At 42.3% G+C, this 18,993-nt stretch overlaps 2 protein-coding genes across 4 annotated transcripts in view; one reads left to right on the top strand and one right to left on the bottom strand.

Annotated features, from left to right (window-relative positions):
* The window catches only part of LOC309535868 (C-signal-like), a 59,595-nt gene that overhangs the window by 28,545 nt on the left and 12,057 nt on the right, over positions 1–18,993 (top strand). For 2 of the 3 annotated variants that reach the window (XM_082229377.1, XM_082229378.1), the window contains exon 2: positions 14,187–14,330. The exons of the other annotated variant lie outside the window; for it this stretch is intronic. In XM_082229377.1, coding sequence (XP_082085503.1) covers positions 14,187–14,330 — 144 coding nt within the window. The remainder of the gene's footprint in view (positions 1–14,186; positions 14,331–18,993) is intronic. 3 annotated transcript variants of the gene reach the window in all.
* On the bottom strand, positions 1,034–12,339 carry LOC309535883 (C-signal-like). Its single transcript, XM_082229399.1, has 6 exons — positions 12,140–12,339; positions 8,906–8,957; positions 6,644–6,831; positions 5,378–5,536; positions 4,481–4,591; positions 1,034–2,237 (listed from the first exon to the last, which is right to left on the bottom strand). Exons 1-6 carry the CDS (start codon positions 12,284–12,286, stop codon positions 2,118–2,120), a joined length of 777 nt encoding a protein of 258 aa, XP_082085525.1. The 5' UTR covers positions 12,287–12,339; the 3' UTR covers positions 1,034–2,117.

The raw sequence follows: 18,993 nt of genomic DNA, 5'->3' as shown, positions 1-18,993 counted from the left end.
GCATCTCTGGGTTATTTGTGGGGCATAGGAGTTCATTCATTTCCCCCAAAAAATATAGTCTGGCCCACCACATGATCTGAGGGATGGTGGACCGGCCCATGGCTGAAAAAGGTTGCTGACCCCTGTTCTTCATCCCAGGTGTACAGAGACATCATCATCATCATTCACTGGCTGAGCTCATCACCCTGTGTGGTTGAACTACCTGCACCATCCTAAATCTGGTGCTGGAGTGGGGGGGGGCGGGGGCGGAATGAAGTATTATTGATGTAGACTAGAATGTCCCTATTTTCACCTGAGGAGTGTTGGGTGGTGTGCAATTCTTCCCTGAAGTGCTTTGCTGCTAAGTCCACTTAGCAGGACTGGCCCAAGACATTTTGTCACCTGAGGTGAATGACAAAATGGCACTCCCCTCCCTGCCAGGGAAGGAGGATTGAGTAAAGATCTACATCAGGAACAAGGGGGCCGGGAGAGGATAAAGACCTAAGTCTGGCTCTGCTGCCCCTGTGGACCCTGCTACCCAAGGTGGTCACCAAACCTTGCCTCATGGATGGAGCAGCTCTACCACTCAGCTCCTTGGGCAGGCAGACTGGCAGCAGCCCAGATACTACATGACAAGAAATAATGAGAAAGAGATTTGTTGGGAGCTCCCTTCATGCACTGGCTTAGCAAGAGGCTTTACAAGTTTGGCTTGTTGCCTATTTAAAGAGAGAAGTTGGGAAAAGCCATTGTTTTGTACCTTGCTTTCTGGGTGACCTTTGGACAGAATGGAGTTTCTGGCTCTTCCTGCTATGCTCAGCTATAGCTCTTATACTTTGCAGTCCACTTTAACCCTTCCACTTTGAGAAAGACAACTATGATGCTGGGCTGAACAAAAGTAGCTTTGGCTATGGCCAAAACATAGCCCTGGGGGCCTCCTCTTGCACCACACCCCAAATGCTGTTAGGAAACATAGCATATTGAATTACATGGAATAGTAACATAATAAATGTATTGTTTAGTTTAGTATTACTTAATGAGGATAAATGCCAGGTCATTAGATAGGCAAACCTACTTTATTGAAATGCAAAAAGAATAGCTTACAATATTAGGAAATTGCAAATCATAGTAAGTTCCAATCATGTTTTTTACAGTTACTAAAATTTAAAAATTATCCAATATTCAAAAAATCATTTATTACTGCAATCAACCATTTCATACTTAAACAGTTAGCCTACTTGAATTATTTCTTCCTTGCATTCATTTTGATGATTTTAATTGCTCACATAGCTTTGTTTACTTGCTGCCTCCCTCTGCCAAACGGTTGGGCCAGCCCCTGAGGGAGCAACATAGGAAGGAAGCTGCGGTATACCGTGTCAGACCATTGGTCCATCATGCTGAGTATTGTCCACACTGACTGGCAGAGGCTCTCTGGATTTTCAAACAAGGGGCATTCCTATGATTCTATATTCTTGGAGGAATCAGGGTTGACCACAGAACCTTCCGCATGCACAGCAGAGGCTCTGCCGCTGAGCTGTTACAGCGCTTCTCCAAATATATGCATTAGATATAGCAAATCTCTAGCTGTGACCCTTCAAATGCTTTGGTGGGGGAAGAGGAAGACTGCCCCATTGACTGGTTTAGCCTCCACATGCCATAGTCCACCCAAATAACCCTTTCCAAACATTTGAGGCTGGGGGAAAGGAGACTATCTACTCAGCCAAACAATGTTATTTGGATTCCAGCGATCTCAGTGAATAGTTGTTATTCTGCTTTTTGCTTGAAGCAGAACAGCAACCACTGGCTGTTGCTAGGTCACCCACATCTGGAAGCATCCATAACATGTGTGCAGTGGAGGCTAACTAGCACCCTTGATGCCTATATCTTGAAAGTGTGAATAAATGAGTTAATTGATGACTTGCACTGTTAAAAAGAAATACAAGCAAGTGAGACTGCAAAAGCCACTAGGAATTAACCTCATTACACAGAATAGTTCAAAGGAAGGCTAGATGGTGAGAGTTTCAGCTGAAGATGTATTTTTTAAAGAAGTAGGAAAAAAGGCATATTTTCTCAGGTGTTTATGTTGGCTGTGATAGTGAGGGGTTCCTTCTGCAGTGCAGACAAACAGGTTGTTTCGTGTTTTACCAGGGAAGGACTTTCCCATCCAAGTTCACAAATGTGCCATGGTCTTTCTCAGAGAGAGAGGAAATGGTGTTCAGGATTTCTCGCACACTGTTGTCCACAGTCAGTGGGGGCTGCCCCTGGAAAGAGAATAGGAAACGTGACACAATGACTTGCAATTAAACAGGAAAAAGATATTATTTTACAAACAAAATTGGTAAAACTGGTTAATAATAATAATAATAATAATAATAATAATAATAATAATAATACATTTATTATTTATACCCCGCCCATGTGGCTGGGTTTCCCCAGCCACTCTGGGCACTTCCAGCAAAACATGAAAATGCATCCAATATTAAAAGCTTCCCTAAACAGGGCTGCCTTCAGATGTCTTCTAAAAGTCAGATAGTTGTTTATTTCTTTGACATCTGATGGGAGGGCATTCCATAGGGCGGGCACCACTACCGAGACTACCAAGTTTACCAAGAAACAGTAAACTTCTATATATTAAATTCAGTGGATGTTACAGGCTTCTAATCAAGATGGTATATCTACAGCTTCCCCTCCCCTTCAATTTCTTAAACTATTTACTGAAGTGTTACAGCTTAAGTCTTAAAGCTTAGGTTCTGAAACAAGGTGGTACTTTCTGTCATTTTCCCAGCCTCCTATAAATCTCACTCCTGAGGCTCCTCTTTTAGTATACCAGACCAGAGGATCACCACTACACCCCTCCGAGCTGGTTTTGGGATTACTCTTCTCTCACCAGAAGATCTGTTCCCTTCTTACTGAATTGAGACCCAAGCAGAGTGTTCCTTCACAACTCCACTTCTCCTGTCTCAAATTCAGCTACCCAGTTCTCACTTGTCTGCAGTGCTTTTCTTCTAGAAAAAAAAGGTTGCAGTTGTTACAGTAAATGCCACACTTTTAACCTGTGCTTTTCTTCTATAAAAAGTTGCGGGTACTGCGTACCCTTGAGTACCACCAGTAGAAAAGCAGGAATTGTCTGTATACTCTCAAAAGACACTAATCACTGTCTTTCGATCCAAGCTGAGAAACTTATTTCTCTGGTTGTAGATCTTTTCCTCAGAATGGATGTTACACACAAAGCTCAGAGACTATTCTCTTATCCAGCTGAAAACCAGAAACCCCAGTCTCCACTCCTTTCCTTTTTCTCTCACAAAGTGCTGTCTCCAATCCTCTCTGGCTAGCTGTACCCGCAGACAATCAGAGTGAGTCTCCAGCCCAGTACTCTGCGAGCCACACCACTCTAGGGGAATTCAACTGCCCCACCAGACCTCTGGTCTACCTGAGCTTTCCGTCATAACAGCCTATGAGAGGAAAACAGAGAAATATTCTTGATAGCTCTTCTACTTATGCATTGATAAGGCTGGTCTGATAGACATTACATACGTCCAAAAAGTTTCTCACAAAGTCTGCCACCAAAGGATCCTAGGGCTAACCTATATTGGACCTCAAAATTTGATGTTCAGTTACAGGTGCTGTTGTTTTTCCAGGGGAATCAAATTCATGGGAGATAAATCTATGAGTGTCATTGCAGCTTTGGAAAGACAATAGATGAGTGACTTGTACTGTGCAAAATAAATGAATGTCTTGCACAGTGAGGAAAAAAAAAGACAAACATGGATAAGTCAAGAGAGAGCACACATCCTCCTATTGATTAGTACCTGGTTAAGGGGAACCAGAGACTAAGGATATATTGATAGTTCCCGCAACTAAAGGGTGGAGGAAGTTGGGATGCTGGAAATTTCTGCTGTGAGCAAATATAGAATTTACTCAGGTCTCCAGGAACAGAATGCATTGAAGAAAAGCAATCTGCATTTGTTTACAGTTTGTTTGTTTGTTTGTTTGTTTGTTTGTTTGTTTTTAAGCACGCTTTGCTTTTCCTAAGGACGTTATAATGAAGCTTAAAAGAGGTTTAGAACACTATAGGGAAATTGTAAAGTGACAAGCCTTTAGCTGCTTCATTTTGCTTGGAAAGAGGGAAGTGAATAATACAAGGTATCTGAATGGCTGAGAGAGGGGCTGCCATTGTGTGAGATTCTTAATAATGGAAAGCCTTATAGTGCTGAATTGGTTAGGAAAGTAAAAGGAGTGGATGGAATAGAAGTTTAAAACACCCACCCACAGCAAGGAAGCAAATTCCAGAAGCACAAAAAAACTTTTAAAGGCAGCACAGACCTTATTGTTTTGCAATTGTCTATATGTGTCAGGTCACATGCTGATAGTTTCTAGGAGCCACAGGTGAGAGTTTAGTGCAGGGTGGGGTGGGGAGCAAAGGTGGACAAACTAGTCCAGAAGGAGTATGACATGTCCCCCACCAGAGGTACTACTCATAACATCCCATACATGAATCACATACCAATTTATTTCCCATGTCTGTCTGTAACCACCCAGGATGCAATGTAATGCACAGGATGTTGTCTTTGGCATATCCCAGGGACTGGCACCGGGTGAGCATGTTCAGAGCAGCCTAGGAGAGAGACATACCAGAAGCAGGTAGAAATTCAATTCTGTTTATATTTTGATGAGAAGCTACTCAAACCAATACACAAACTGAAATACAACAATCTCTGTTCGAAATTTACACTTCTCTAAATTTTGTGGCTCTGTTCTTGAACCAATGTGTACAAAAAGCATATAGCATACATAGAAAAGTGCACATAAAATTCTTATATTTGTAAAAATAACATACAAACGTGTATCAGTGAAAACTGCATCAAGAATGTGTCTATTAAGAGAAATTCGGAGTTATATTTTCAAGAGGATTTTTAATACAAAAAAATCACATTACAGCTGAAAGGAAGATGATTGAATTTAAGGCTGGGAAAATGAGAGGCTACGAGAAACCAGAAATTAGTGACATATGTCCATTCCTAATTATGTATACTTTTTTAAAAATATATAAATTATCTATACTCTTTTTCAAATACAACTATTTAATTATGTCAGTTTGTCTTAAAAGTATGCTATCAGTATCTTAAATAAATGTTATATATTTATTTTTAAATCTATTGTTTTATGTAATGTGCTTAGAGATTTTTTTTAAATCTATCAATCTATATTCTGTTAAATTAAATAAATAGGCCAGCATGCACTAACTCTAACCAGATGAAAGTTTCTGAACGTTGCTAACAAAAATGGGTACAGTCAAGATAGCATGGATTTTCTAAGAACCTTTTCAGCACCCTAAGGTGAAATTAACTGAGAGCTACTTTCAAACTTTGGATTGCAGAGCCAACCACTGTTACCTCCATACCTTGCTACAACGGTAACCAATGATTTGGCCTTCATTCCATACAAGGACATTTTTAATAGAACCGGCCTCACTGGATACATTGATAATGGCAGCTTTGCTGCAGCTCATCCCTTTCCTGGAGCTTTCCTGAGATGCCTTCTTCAGCAAGGGCAGGAATGCCTGGAGAAGGGAAGGGCAGAATGAATGTTGATTATTATTAATTTCCCATTCATCTAAAGGCAATTGACAAACATACCAGAAAAACAGATAAAAATGGTTTTCAAACAGTCACCCCTCCAACTAGCAAAAGACAGGTTTAAAACCAATAAAAAATGTATACTTAAGAAAGAGACTTCTGTTGTGATATTCAATTATTGACTCATGCCTGTATGCATGAAAGGGTTATCCTTAGCCCTGAGCACAAGTTGCCAGTGGGTGTGGCTCCAGCAGCCTTGCTTCCCTCCCTTTCTCTCTCTCCTGCTTCCTGGAACAAAGAGGCATGTGGCTATGGCTCCTAGGTGCAAGAAAAATAAAGTGGATTCAATTAGCCCTCATCCAGCTTATCTCTACATCCAGACCCCAGTCTAGGACCTGCTCCACCATTCCTGATTCTGAAGTTACAGACAAATAGAGCTGAACCTTGTGCGAGATCTCCATATGGCCACACCCAAAGGTTTCATATGGATGTTAAATAACTCTGGAGACATGTAGTGTCCTGCAGCACTCCATAGCTCAAGAATAATGTGATAAGACTGCAACTACTGCAGAATAGTGCTGCTGGTACCAATCTCCCATAGACCATCTATGGTCATGAGAGATCAAGCAGGAGCAGCAGGGTTGCACTCTCTCTGACCCTCTACTGATAACCAAGGCTAATCCAGTCGCAAATCAAGTTCTGAACTTGGATTGGAGTAGATCTAGATAATTATGTCAGTGAGAAGGTCAGTGTATCTCCTCTCCAGTTCAACGTTCTCACTGTGAGGACAAACATAAGCCCAGGAGTTGCATGCAGTGGCATGCCAAAGTTCTCTTGCAGCTCACCCAGACAGAAGCTGTTCATCAGGGCAACCTTCTCTCATCACTTTACTTCCATAACCGCAAATACCACATCTGTTAAATTTTGGTGTGGCATGCAGCTATAAAAAGTTCCTGCTGTTCATATGTTCTCAATGCAAAAGGCACACGGACCCATCACCCCAAAAGCCAGAAAGCAATGGCATCATGACCTTCCAAAGTCAAGGGCTCTGCAACAAAAAGTTTATGTAACAAAGAGACAAAGAGTCTTACCTGAGTCACCAACATGCTACCAATCACATTGGTTTTGTATACCTCAGCCATACTGTCTGGTGTCTCTGTTTCCAGAGTGCTTAGCTTTAAAATCCCAGCATTGTTTATCAGAAGATTTAGCCCAGCTCCCTTCAACCACTCTGTGACTCGGGTTGCAGCAGCCTTGACCCTAGATGGCTCGGAAGTATCTACAGTAGCAAAAATATTTTGAAGGAAATGAAAGTGAATGAAGATCTAACCCTGCAGACCTCACCAGCACTCCTATTGCTCTGTACCTGCAGTCTTCTTGCTCTGGAAATCCAGAAGACTATGGATCAATTTACTTGGCACATTTTTATGCATACATGCCATATATATTATGTGTAGCGGATAAAATGGACGTAATGGACAAGCACATGTTTGCCAGAACTGTACAGGTGTCCCACAGAGAAGGCAACAAGGTGTCATGAGCTCTGCAGCACCTTGGGTTTGAGCTTGGGACAGCAAGCCCTGACACAAGGGGAAGAAGAAAAATTGGAGGGGCTGAATTCTGGGATCCTGGGTTAGAGGACGGGAGATTTCCCCTTTCCACCCCAGTCTCAGCTGCTTCAGAAGGGGAAGCAGGGGTGCTGGCTCTCCCTTGCTTCCCAGTTGAGGCTGGGGAGGGTTGTGAGCCACCAAAGACAGAGGAAGCAGCAGTTGAACCCGAGCATGCAGTCTTGTTGGCTAGAACCAGGTGTGGCACCTTTGTAGACAGGAGCATACTCGCCCAGCCCAATGAAAACATGGTTGCAAACCCAACATTCTATCAAGGCAAGCAAGTGCCATGAGTAAATGCACCACACTTAGTCTTTAAAAGCTTGGTAGGTGGGGCATGGAAACTTGTTGGGACATCTTCATCACTTCCGTCCAATTCTGAATTTATTTTGTTGTTCCTGAACTTCTGAATCATGACTCCCGAGTAATTTTTCTGCTGTTGAGCCTGCACCATTATTTGTCTGAATAAAGATATTTCTTACTTTTAAGTAACAACTTCTGTCTGCATGTGTTGGACAGAAATAGTACCACAGATAGCTCTAGGTGACCTACTTGCTCAGATGAAGGTTAGGACCAGACTGAAACCTTTTAAATCTTGACCTCCAAACTACCTTTTCTAGCCCATTCCACCCCATTGTGAACAACTTCAGAGCCTTAAAGGGCTATCCTTCTGACCTGAAGATGGACACTTCTCTTGTGTTCCATAGCCTCCTAGTGCACTGCTGGACCAGCAAAGTGTGGTGGGAGGCATTTGGCTCCTCAGGCTCAGGGAAAGACACTCATAAGTGCCCTGGCTTTAGGCACAATGTTCCCTGGTCCCCAACAAGCCCCTCAGAGACTTGAACTTTGTCCAGTTCCTTAGCTGGTATCTTTGCAGCCTCCCAACCTGTGTCTGGCTTACTACTAGATTCAGGGGTCATGGCATTAGCAGTGTTTTTATAGGCGTTGCTATACTTGTGAAAGTGAAAAAGGTCTCTTTTCTATTGTTATTCACTTTTAACTGACACACAACATTCTACAACTACAGTCCTCACTGGGTGATTGGGCTTTCCCCTTTTTTATATAATTAAAAAATATATTTGTTGTTCTGAGAAACTCTCAGTGTTGAATTGAGAATGCTCAAGGCCAGGCATTGACTATACGGTTGCCAGTACTTACAGTACTCCCTGTGTTTGTTCTATTACATTGCCTATTTACTTACTAAGCATGCCAATTGCTGCAACATACTGAATTTATACCAAATAGAGGAACATATTCTCTCTCTCTTTTTATCTACCTGGCAGAATATTAGCTTTTTTGCTTTGGTCCTGGATCCAACACTTATATTCTAAAGTAGTTTTGAGAAGGCATTTACTGTGGCATTAGAACTCCTCATACATGCAATTTTTTCTGCAGTTTCTCCATGACATTGTTGGCATCAGAATGCCAGTCTGCATTTCCCCCCTCCCCCTGCTACTACCTGATTTAGTCTAGATTTTCCCCTTTCTGTGGAAAATCCAAGTGATTAAGCAAACAAACACAACCAACCATACTTATTTCAGCCAACAACCTGTTTGTGACATTTAAATGACTGATTTGAAGTATTGAGCCCCCATCTGGAAGCTCCCTAAGTGAGCACTGGAGAAACAATGCACATGTAACCTGCAAAATACCTTGAATGAGATGGCCTTGAATTCTAGCTATTGTAGACAGTAATTTAGGATGAGGGAATTTAAGGTGGGGTGGGTGGAGAGAGCAGGCACTTACCCAATGCAAGAATCTCTACTCCCTGGTGCTTAGCAGCCAAATTCTTCAATTCCTGAAATATTAAAAAAAAGGAGAGAGAGAATAGAACTTCACGTCCTGCATACGGGATTATTTGAGACAGGATAGGAAGAGGAGAGTGATTTCCCACTAGGCATTCACGTTGTTACCGTGTTTCTTCCTTCTGTGTGACAGCAAAGAACAGATATTTGGGACTCAAACTCTAAGTCACGATAAACCACAGGAGCAACTGGACCAGTAAGAGTAATCCAATAAATGGTTGATTGCCATATCAGATTTATTTATTTGTCCCCAGTCATTAGATCATTAGAAAACAAAGATTAACGGTAAGGCAAGGTAGCAGAAATAGAAATAGTGAACTTGGAAGCAAATCAACTACAAAATAAACACACTTAGAATGCTGAATTTCCTGGACAAATCACAACATGCCCCTATAAAAAGGTTTCTCCTCTTTACAAACAGTGAAAGGAAATATAAAAATGAATGAAATAGTATGAATTTATGCAGATCTGAACAGAATTATGTATAACCAGAATGAAAAAAGCCTAAAACTAACTTAGAATTCTGAATCTCCCTCACACAAATTTTCTTAAGAAATAATTTTCTTCTGTCATCAATTATTGCAGATAGAAAATACAATTTTCACAGTTGCATGTTGATCCTTGGGTGAAGGACAGTATAGAAATTTCATGTTTGGTAACAGTTACCAACTGTCGGTGAAAGAGTGCGCCTTCGAGGATGCAGTCAGACCCTTGGAGAGTTACAGCGCCTGCTGTGGCTGTAGAGTCCAATATGGGAGAGACATGTTTTGTTGCAGTGGGGGCAAATGAAGGCATCCTGTTTTGCTGATGCAGGTGTACCATGAATGTTTCTTCTTTCTGCATTCCTCTCAGCAGCCATTCTTCCTCTGGTCACTGCAGTAGCTATACAACCTGACTGTCTCCAAGGGATTCTCACATAGCATGGGTTAATGTTGCCAGCCTTCATGTCATGCAGAAGTTGATCTGCCAACAGGCCAATGGGCTTCATATTTTTTAAAGCAATATTTTTCACCTATACCAATGCTAACAATTTGCAACACTCCCTAAGTGCACCAGTGCAGTAGTTATGGAATTCGTGTCTGCATGATATATGAATCATTTACTGTATTTTTCGCTCCATAAGACACACTTTTTTCTTCCTAAAAAGTAAGGGGAAATGTCTGTGTGTCTTATGGAGTGAATGTGTGGTCCCTGGAGCCGAATTAACCAGGGGCAAAAAGCAGATCATGCTTTTTTTCTTTTTTCTTTTTTGAAAGGGGAAGTGGGTGTTGAAACAAAGCCGCTGAACGTTTGCCGATCGGGGAGAGAGATAAGGGATGTTAGAGATAAAGGAGGCTGCCTGGGAGATAGCAAACTTGCAAGGGGGGGGGACAGGAAGACTAAAGCAATAAGGAGAGAAATTAGAAGAAAAGGAGGAGCAAAAAACTGCTCCAGCTAAGGAAAAGACACTAAGGCAAACAAGAGGGAAGGGAGTGTTGAAAGGAAACAGTTGATCAGTGGGATTGGAAGAGGGATAAGGGACGCTAGCGGAGGCTGCCTGGGAGGGGGGAGGTAAAAGCCCATGGATCCTCAGGATTTTTACATTGGGTCACCCCAAATTCACCATCAGATCACATAGCATGTCCATGGCTACAGCCTGCATCAAAAAAATCATGCACCCACTGTTGCGTGGGGCCACAATGGCGCAAAAACGTGGTTACAAAGGATGGGTCCTCAGGATTTTTGCATTGGGTCACCCCAAATTCACCATCAGATCACATGTCTGTGGCCACAGCATGAACCACAAAAATCATACACCCACTGTTTCATTCATAAGATTTTTTTCTTATTTCCCTCCTCTAAAAACTAGGTGCGTCTTATGGTCAGGTGCGTCTTATGGAGCGGAAAAATACGGTAATGATCTTAGGTTTTTCTTGTCGCAAACAGCATGCACTCAGTCATTTGACAGAGCAGCATTGTTGTCTTTCCCCATTTAATTGGTCAACTTTCTTGTTTTCCTTGTGCTACTTATATACAAACTTATATTTAAAAAATTGTTTAGCAATCTCCAAACTCAAACTTTTTACATGCAGTTCTGAGAAAGCAGATTTCACCACTAGAGATAAAACAAGCTTCCCCCAAGAGAACCACAAGTCTTAACCCAATATAATTTGTGGCTTCTATCCTCTAACAGTTAGGCATAGAGCACAGAGCGCTCACTTGCCTGCTTGCAATTCCTTCTTGCCTTTGGCTACCAAGCATGTGTTTATATATGACTGAGTAACCCTGATGAAAAACAGTGTTATTCTCTAATATATGAACAGAGAAAGAGCTTCCATGTAAGAGGGTCCAAGTAGGATTTTCAGAAAAGATCGCAAGGAACACTTGCTTCTGGTTGCATGCAGTTCTCCACCAAAAAATCAATTCCAAGCCACTTCTTTCTCTAAATTAAAAGAACAAACTATTCCAACCAAGAGATTAAAAATAAACTTGTTTATTGTTTATGCAACAGGAGAGTACAAAACTACATATTTGCAATCATTTCTCAGTTCTGCATTTCTATGTTGCAATGCTACACTGCTGTTTACAGCAAAAGAGGAGTTTGTGGCTTCTTGTGAAGTCCCTAGGAAGGACTGCCTAGCAGGGAGCTGGAGAAAGAGGGCTTCTTGCTTAGCTGGGGAGAGGAACTCCCCAGATGAAAAACAGAGTGTTATACTTTAATATGTGGACTCACAAATCAGTTTCCTGGCACTCTTGTTTCAATACAAATTATTATGTTTAGTGATATTCTAATCCTAAACACTTTGACTCAGAAAAAATAATCACTCTGCTCAATGTAATTGACTCCTTAGTAATCTCCATCCCATGATATGTATTTCAGAAGCTTTGGAGTTATTCTTGTTATCTCCAACACCCACCAGGATATTTACTTCTCTGTTTAAATGCTCTTCAGGTGGGAGTAATTAACTTCTTTCCAGCTTTTCATTCCTACCTCTGCAAGGAAAAATTTCAGCAAAGGCACCCCAAAAGGGGTAAACAATCTGTGCTTGAGCCGACATGCAAACTATCTCCAAGCCACTTAACCTACCCCAGCAATGTGGCACTTAAAGAGCCTTGTGAGGCACCTCTACTGACCAGGGCACAATCTCCTTGGCATCAAAGGGAAACCCACCCTAAGTTCCACCCTGGAGCTCACCTGGGCACGTGGTCCCTCTGGGTCCCGGCAGGTGGCAAAGATCCATTCTGGCCGGTTGCTTTTCCCAACTAGCTGTTTGACCAGCTCCAAGCCAATACCCCGATTGGACCCAGTCACCAGGACACTGCGTACATTCAGCACAGCCATCTCTCTTCCTAGCCTGTGCCAAACTGATTAAGGTCTTTGCCAACCCAAACGCTAAATTTAGCCCTCAGCTTCTCCAACCAGGATTATATAATTTTCTTGGCTCTGGTATTGGTCCGTGTTCTGCATTTCGCAACAGTACATTCTGCCACAGACTGGAATGAAGAGGAAGAGGAGGAATGGTGGAGATCGTCCCCATTTCTCCTGTAGCTGCCAGGGAAGAGGGAAGCAGTATTGAATTACAGCGGAACTATGAGGGAGACAACAGTTCAGAGACAAGCAAGCAGCCAAGTTATGAGGTGTTAAGAGAAGGAGATGGGAGGCTGGGGCAGCCAGCAGACACTTCATTAGACAGCATAGATCAGGCATGGCCAAACTTGGCCCACCAGATGCTTTGGGACTAGAATTCCCATCATCCCTGACCACTTGTCCTGCTAGCTAGGGATGATTGGAGTTGCAGTCCTAAACAGCTGGAGTTCCAAGTTTGGCCATGCGTGGCGTAGATGATCCACCGTCTCCTAGAACTTGGTGTTCGTTAATAGTGCAAGAGCAATGGACGCAGATGCATTTGACCACAGGTGGCCACCAGAGGGTCAGATGCTATTGGGAGAGAGGGAAGGGGGAGGAGCCAGAGTGAACAACTCCATCATTGAGGGATGTCTGGATTTTTTGTCTCTCACCATGAGGACTGAATAAATCATAAGTAAAACTTTTCATGTTTCTACCAGGGTAGTACCAGCAAACTGAGGTTGCACACTGTTACAAAAATTAGAAGCATCAACTATCTGCTTCTGTATACCATTGCTTGCTGTATGTTTTTCTTAAGGTACATTTGCTGACGAGACATTGAGGGACAGGAAATGCCTTTGGGTAAAAGAACTGAAGGAGAGCAAGATCAGATAAGGGGCAGTTTTGAGGGAGCAGGAGAGATCCTGGTCTTGGTGGGGTATCTATGATGGAGTCCTCTCAGTCTGAGGCTGGCAGCGCTGCATCCTCAGGCGGGAGGGGCACTGGGTCCACAAGAAAGTTTGACCCACCCTCTATGCAAGAATGGCTTTTGAGACTATGTGACTCGTTTACTTGGTTGAATGATTAGAATAAAGGAAGGGTGATGAAATGATAATAGGCTTATGGGGAAATTGAGCCCTGCTTGCTTATCACTTATTCAAATGGTAGGGTAGTACAAGTTTATGCAACATATAAGGCAGTGATCTCCCAACTTTCCCCCCGTACTGGCCTCTTGAAAATTGCTGGGGGTCTTGGAGGACCACTTAATGATTATTCTGCCTGTTGTAGCAATTGTAATGCACTGTGTTAGCAGCTGTATGGTTTTTAACTGTGCTCATACAGACACACCACAGGCCACCTGAATGAAGGTAATGGAGCACTCCTGGTCTGTGGACCACACTTTGGGAAGGAGAGGTGAAAAGAGCAGTGGTGGCTGATGTAGGTGTCTTCCCCCGCTTGATAAAGGGCATGCCTACAGCATTGGCACTTTCTCAAAATCCCTTATGTGCCCACTGCTGAAGGAAGGAAGGAAGTCCTTTGGTGTTGGCTTCCTGGATGCCTTTGGACAGAGCAGAGGTTAATGTCTCCTGTTGTGCCCAGTTGCAGCTTTTTAGGGTTGGCATAGTAGTTCCACTACATTTTGAGATAGACATCCAAAATGCTTTAAAATATACACTATGAGTATATGAATCATGGCTACAGCTGCCAACTGAGTGTGTGGTGTGTTTCAAAGCCAGGACCTGACAGGTGCAAAGAAGCTGGAGAGATCAGGACTGAAGCTGGTTCGCAATTTTGAGCAAAGTTGTCAAGGTTTAATGTAAAGGATTATGGGCTGGTATCTCAATGCAAAAATGATATATGATCACATTGTATTGTATAAACTTCCTTTTGTTAGGTAGGAGATTGTTGGCTCATTGCTCAAAAGTGGTCACTGTTGTCCCATTGGAAGAGAAAATTGGAAGCTGGCATCTTTCCCACTCCACCTTCGCTGGGATGTTGTAAATTCAATCTGCGTGAGAAAATAACAATTTGTTCATCGGTAAGTACTTTTTTAAAAATGCAGTGAGACTCCAGTGATCTCTCTTCCAAAGAAAACCAAACCCATTGTCCCTCCCAATATTATGATGGGTTGTATCATAGGGCTTTTTGTGTGTGTGGGGGGGGTAAAAGTATTGTAATTTGAGTCCCCTGCCACACACATATGCCACAATCCCATCCTATGCAAACCATCTCCTGAGTCATGAAAGAAAAGTTTCTATTTTAATTCTGAAATTTTATTTTCTACATTTCTGAAATTATACGATGACCCATGCTGGGGGGTTTCTCATGTTATGAGGCAATGGGCAAATACAAAGGCTACTGACTCTTCTATAATCTTTTGGTTGGTTCCAGTTTAAAGGCATTGTCCTTTCAGTGTTGTTACTGTTGTTCAACATGGCTACAAACATTTTTTTCAATAGACCAATTAACAGGTTCGTTTTCTGGCCTTTTTCATTGAAAATCATGAATATTATTATTAGTACCCATCCTTCACCATAAGGTCTCAGGGCAGATTACGGCATTAAAACAACATTAAAAACAATTAAGAACAACCCACAACCGTAAAAGTAAGGTGGGTCCCAAAAACATACACCTCAGGGGTCAAAAGCCAGGGTAAAGAGGTGCATCTTTAACATTCTCCTAAAGCTGTAAGTCAGGAAAGTCAGGTTCAATTGCTAGATGTCTTAACCATTCTTGTTCTGCAGAAGAATGACAGCAGTTTCTCAGGAGTGCTATTTTGCTGAAACATCTTTCAGCTTCTACCACAGTCACTAGCAGGATGCAAACAGATCCCTAGCAATATGCACAATTCCCATAAAATTAGTGGCAGGGTTGCTGTTTTTTTTTTTGTTTTTTTTTTTTTTTTGTAAATGTGGTGCACAACCTTTGTATGTGCTATGAATGTGCTATGCCCAGCACATACAAAGGTTGTGCACCACCACCTCAGTCTCTGCTGAGCAGTAGCAAGTATCCAGGGGGTTCCAGGGTTAAGTTGTGGGTGAACATATCAGATGACACAGCAATTCTTCAAACAGCTCGTGTTTATTCACAGGCCAGAACAGAACTGAACTGAAGGGTTCAGCCAGCCTGCTTATATAGAGCTCCACTAGAACGCAACAGTAACCATATTCTGTAACTATCCAATCACTGAACGTCACTTTCGACCCCTTATTTGCATATGTGGACCTGAACTATCTACATTATCCCCCTGCTGTCCCAGGGTGAGAACTGCAGTATATAACACAGGCATTTACCCAGGGTCGTGTTGCCATTGGGAATTCAAGACGTGGCACAGACTGTTATGTATTTAAGAAATATGGTTTCTTTTACTCATATTTGCACTGGAAGCTTTCAGTGGAGGGAGTGCAGAGGTTACAGCATTTGCATCACAAGGGGGGCTTGTTCTCCATGCCTCGGTCTCAGCCTGCCTTCAGCCAGCCTGCCAATATTCTGCCCCTCAGCCCCCACTTGGAGTGCTACCTATCTCCTCCTCCTCATTCCCAGAACTCCTTGTTCTAAGCTTCTGTGTAAAATGACACTTTCCCCCCATTGGCACAGCTTGCCTTCTGACGTTTTTTCAATCACAAACCTTCCTCTGTCCACTGGAACCATGACAACTCTGTTTTGCCTAGACCCAAAGATTGTTTATTTTATGTGTTGATGACATTGTTTCATATTAGCTTGCAGTCAGCTACTCTGGGCAGGCTAGTTTGCATAGGCTAAACCCAGGAATTTCCATGTTTGGCACAGTTCAGGAGAACTGCTACAACCTGTATTTTCCCATCCATGTCCCAAATATTATCTAAATGCTACCACATTGCTAATTTCTAACTCTAGATCTGTAACAATCCTTCCCCCCCAAAGTAGACTTGAAGGTATGCTTTTGTATGTCGTCATAGGGTGGGAGTCACCAGAGTTCCTACTTGTCCCCTATACACCCCTTGTAATGGGCTTTGGTTGCACAAAAGCTTCCCTTTCTCTAATTATCTTTGAAATGGTTATAATTTGGAACAGAGAGAGGTTTCTCTGTCTGCCAGTTGAAATTTACATCTGGTGTGTGAGCTACATTCTAGTTTTAAGAAGAGACAATCCTTAAAGGGCTGAAGGCAGATAAAAAAAATGCTTTAATTGTTTGAACCAACAAAGTTTTAAATGATCAAGGGAGTTCTGAGTGCTGAGAATTTTTATATATTTCAAAAGTTCAATCTTTCTATTTAGAAGACCAGGCAGATAGTAATCACCTTTCATGGGTGGTATAGGTAGGCTACATAAAGAGCAGAAAACAGTACACTGCCACACATCCTATGCAAGGTGTCTGCATTGGGGAAGACATATTAGATGGACATTACCTGTGGCAGGTAAAATAAGGCAGATTTTAGGAAATCAGACCATGATTAAGCTAACTCATAAATAAGAAAAGTAACTAGTTTATATTTTATATTTTATATATTCTAGAAAACCTAAGGCCGTGCTTCATAAAACCTGGATATCAGAAAAAACAAAATTTCTCACACAAACCTAGTTTGATGCAGAATGCTGAAGAAGCAAAAAGCCATTGGTAAATGCTGCTAGATCTTTAAGGACAGAGAAATCTGATGATCAAATTAATGCAGTGACGTGCATATAAGACTATCTTAAGAAGGAAAAAGGAGTGTTATAATCATTTTGGAAAGATATTGGGCATAAGTGTTTAGCACTTTTGACTTACATTGCTCACTTATTTATGCCAAAGTACTCATAGATTAAATTACTTCTGAAGTGGAAAAGGAGTTTGGGAACTGGTTTTTTAGACAAGGCAAGGGACCCAGGTTAATCTGCCACCATCTTTTGTTCCTTTTTAATGAGATATAAAAGTTCAGTTGTTGCCTTTGAGATTGTTTACCCAAGCACCCACTTGGAGATTTAGTGTACCAGCCATAAGATGCATGCAGTGTTGGAAGTGTTCAGCCAACCATGTGAGCACTTGACTGTTTACCAGGTGGATTACTCTGAGCAGTTTGGTCCAGGGTGTTATCAATGCTTTACTTCAGGAATAGGCAGTTGTTGCCCCCAGGAATGAGATAGGTATAAGACTCCCTCCTGATGTAATGATCCGGTGGTTCAACTTCCCATCTTTGAGGAAATGAATCCATGCATTTGGAAGAGGCATCAGATTGGAGAGGTACTTTTCAGGGCCAGCCCTCAATGTCCCTGCTCAACTGTAAGCAACAACAGAACAGGAGCCCATTCTGTCAGCATCTCTCTAAACAAAAAGATTGCATTGCCCCCATCTGACTCCAAACCAGAAGGCCCAGCAGAACCACTATCTCTCTTCACCATCAAGAGTCTATGGTTTGTCACCCTTTAAGTGAAGAGGTTTCTCTCATTAAAGGCAGAGTTGGCCACCCAGGTGGAGCTGCAGCTCTGTTTAACGCTCATTCTGGGGTTACCTATTTCTGGAGCGACATTTTAGCCTCCAGCTTAATGCTATTTGCGTCCTGAACTCTTGCCTTGCCTCTCTTCAATTTACCTTGTATGCATTACCAGAACCCTCCCACTCACCCGTCAACATGACATGCAGGGAGTGAGGGAACACAGGATCTGGCCCTGCTGGCCAGATTCTGCTCCCTGCTCCTGCTTTAACAAATCCACTCCCCGTCACTCAAGCATACAAAATACATAAGAGACATTGCAGTGCAGTGGACATAATCCATCCTTGAATTACAGGTGGTGCAGAATGGGCCTGCCCCCATTATATTTTCTGACAGTCCCTTCAGCCCCTCTCTTGAGAAGGCTACACAGGACTCTGATTTGGCCAAATAGGGCTTGTACACACTCACTTCTGTTTTCCTGCATTATTTCAGCACTGGACAGAGAGTTGAACCTGGATCAAGGAATCCTAGGATTAAATGCCCACTGAGCCTTTAAGGCTAGACTCTCTTGGCATTGACTAGTTCCCAGGATTATCATGTGGATCAAAGCATGTTGTCTTGGAAAAAGAGCAGGATGCCTGTAACAGATGTAACACAAAGCCTACAGCCCAGAAAACAGCCCCAAATGGTCCTTTAGCATGTGATGCAGAAGTAGGGACCATTCTGTAGCATGAACAGTATGAGGAGGCAAAACTATTACACCCAGGGGAGCTGTTAAATATCTATAAGAAGAACAGCCTTCGCCAAGTTGGTGCCCTGCAGGTGCATGACTGTGCTGATTAGGGCTGCTGTGAGCTGGACTCCAAACCACCTGGAAGGCACCAACTTGAAGAAGACCATACAGTACTAGAAAAACCGAATGTCCTCCAAGAGGCTAATGATTTAAAATGTATACCCCAGCAAATGCAGGTTGTGAAACAGCAAGGTGTACACTGCAAGGTGCCTTAGTGGTTTGTGTGCATTATGTGTACATGCACCAGAGATGTGATGCATTGACTCCCCACTCCAGTAATAAACAAACAAACAAACAAACAAAACACAAAACACAAAATAAGACATAAAACCAAAAGCTAACTGCAGTCTTGGATAATGAAAAGAGACTATGGATGCAATTTTATAACCACTTGCTGAGGCATAACTTAAGCATCATTGAACTCAGTAAGACTTGCTTCTCAGCAGACATGCGCAAGATTCTGCTGCTAATCTACTTTCTACTTCCATCATAATTACAGGTATAAAATGTCAATGTTT

Source organism: Podarcis vaucheri, assembly GCF_965113315.1.
Source record: "Podarcis vaucheri genome assembly, chromosome: 7".
Classification (NCBI taxonomy): domain Eukaryota; kingdom Metazoa; phylum Chordata; class Lepidosauria; order Squamata; family Lacertidae; genus Podarcis; species Podarcis vaucheri.
This window is presented reverse-complemented; position numbering and strand designations above follow the sequence as displayed.

What these genes read in the sequence shown, in the direction of transcription:
- LOC309535883 (XM_082229399.1), bottom strand. Translation starts at nt 12,286, where the DNA reads ATGGCTGTGCTGAATGTACGCAGTGTCCTGGTGACTGGGTCCAATCGG. An exon ending in CAGAGGGACCACGTGCCCAG is followed by an intron (nt 8,958 to 12,139) that starts GTGAGCTCCAGG and finishes TTAATATTTCAG; the next exon opens with GAATTGAAGAATTTGGCTGC. An exon ending in TTGGTTACCGTTGTAGCAAG is followed by an intron (nt 4,592 to 5,377) that starts GTATGGAGGTAA and finishes TCTCTCTCCTAG; the next exon opens with GCTGCTCTGAACATGCTCAC.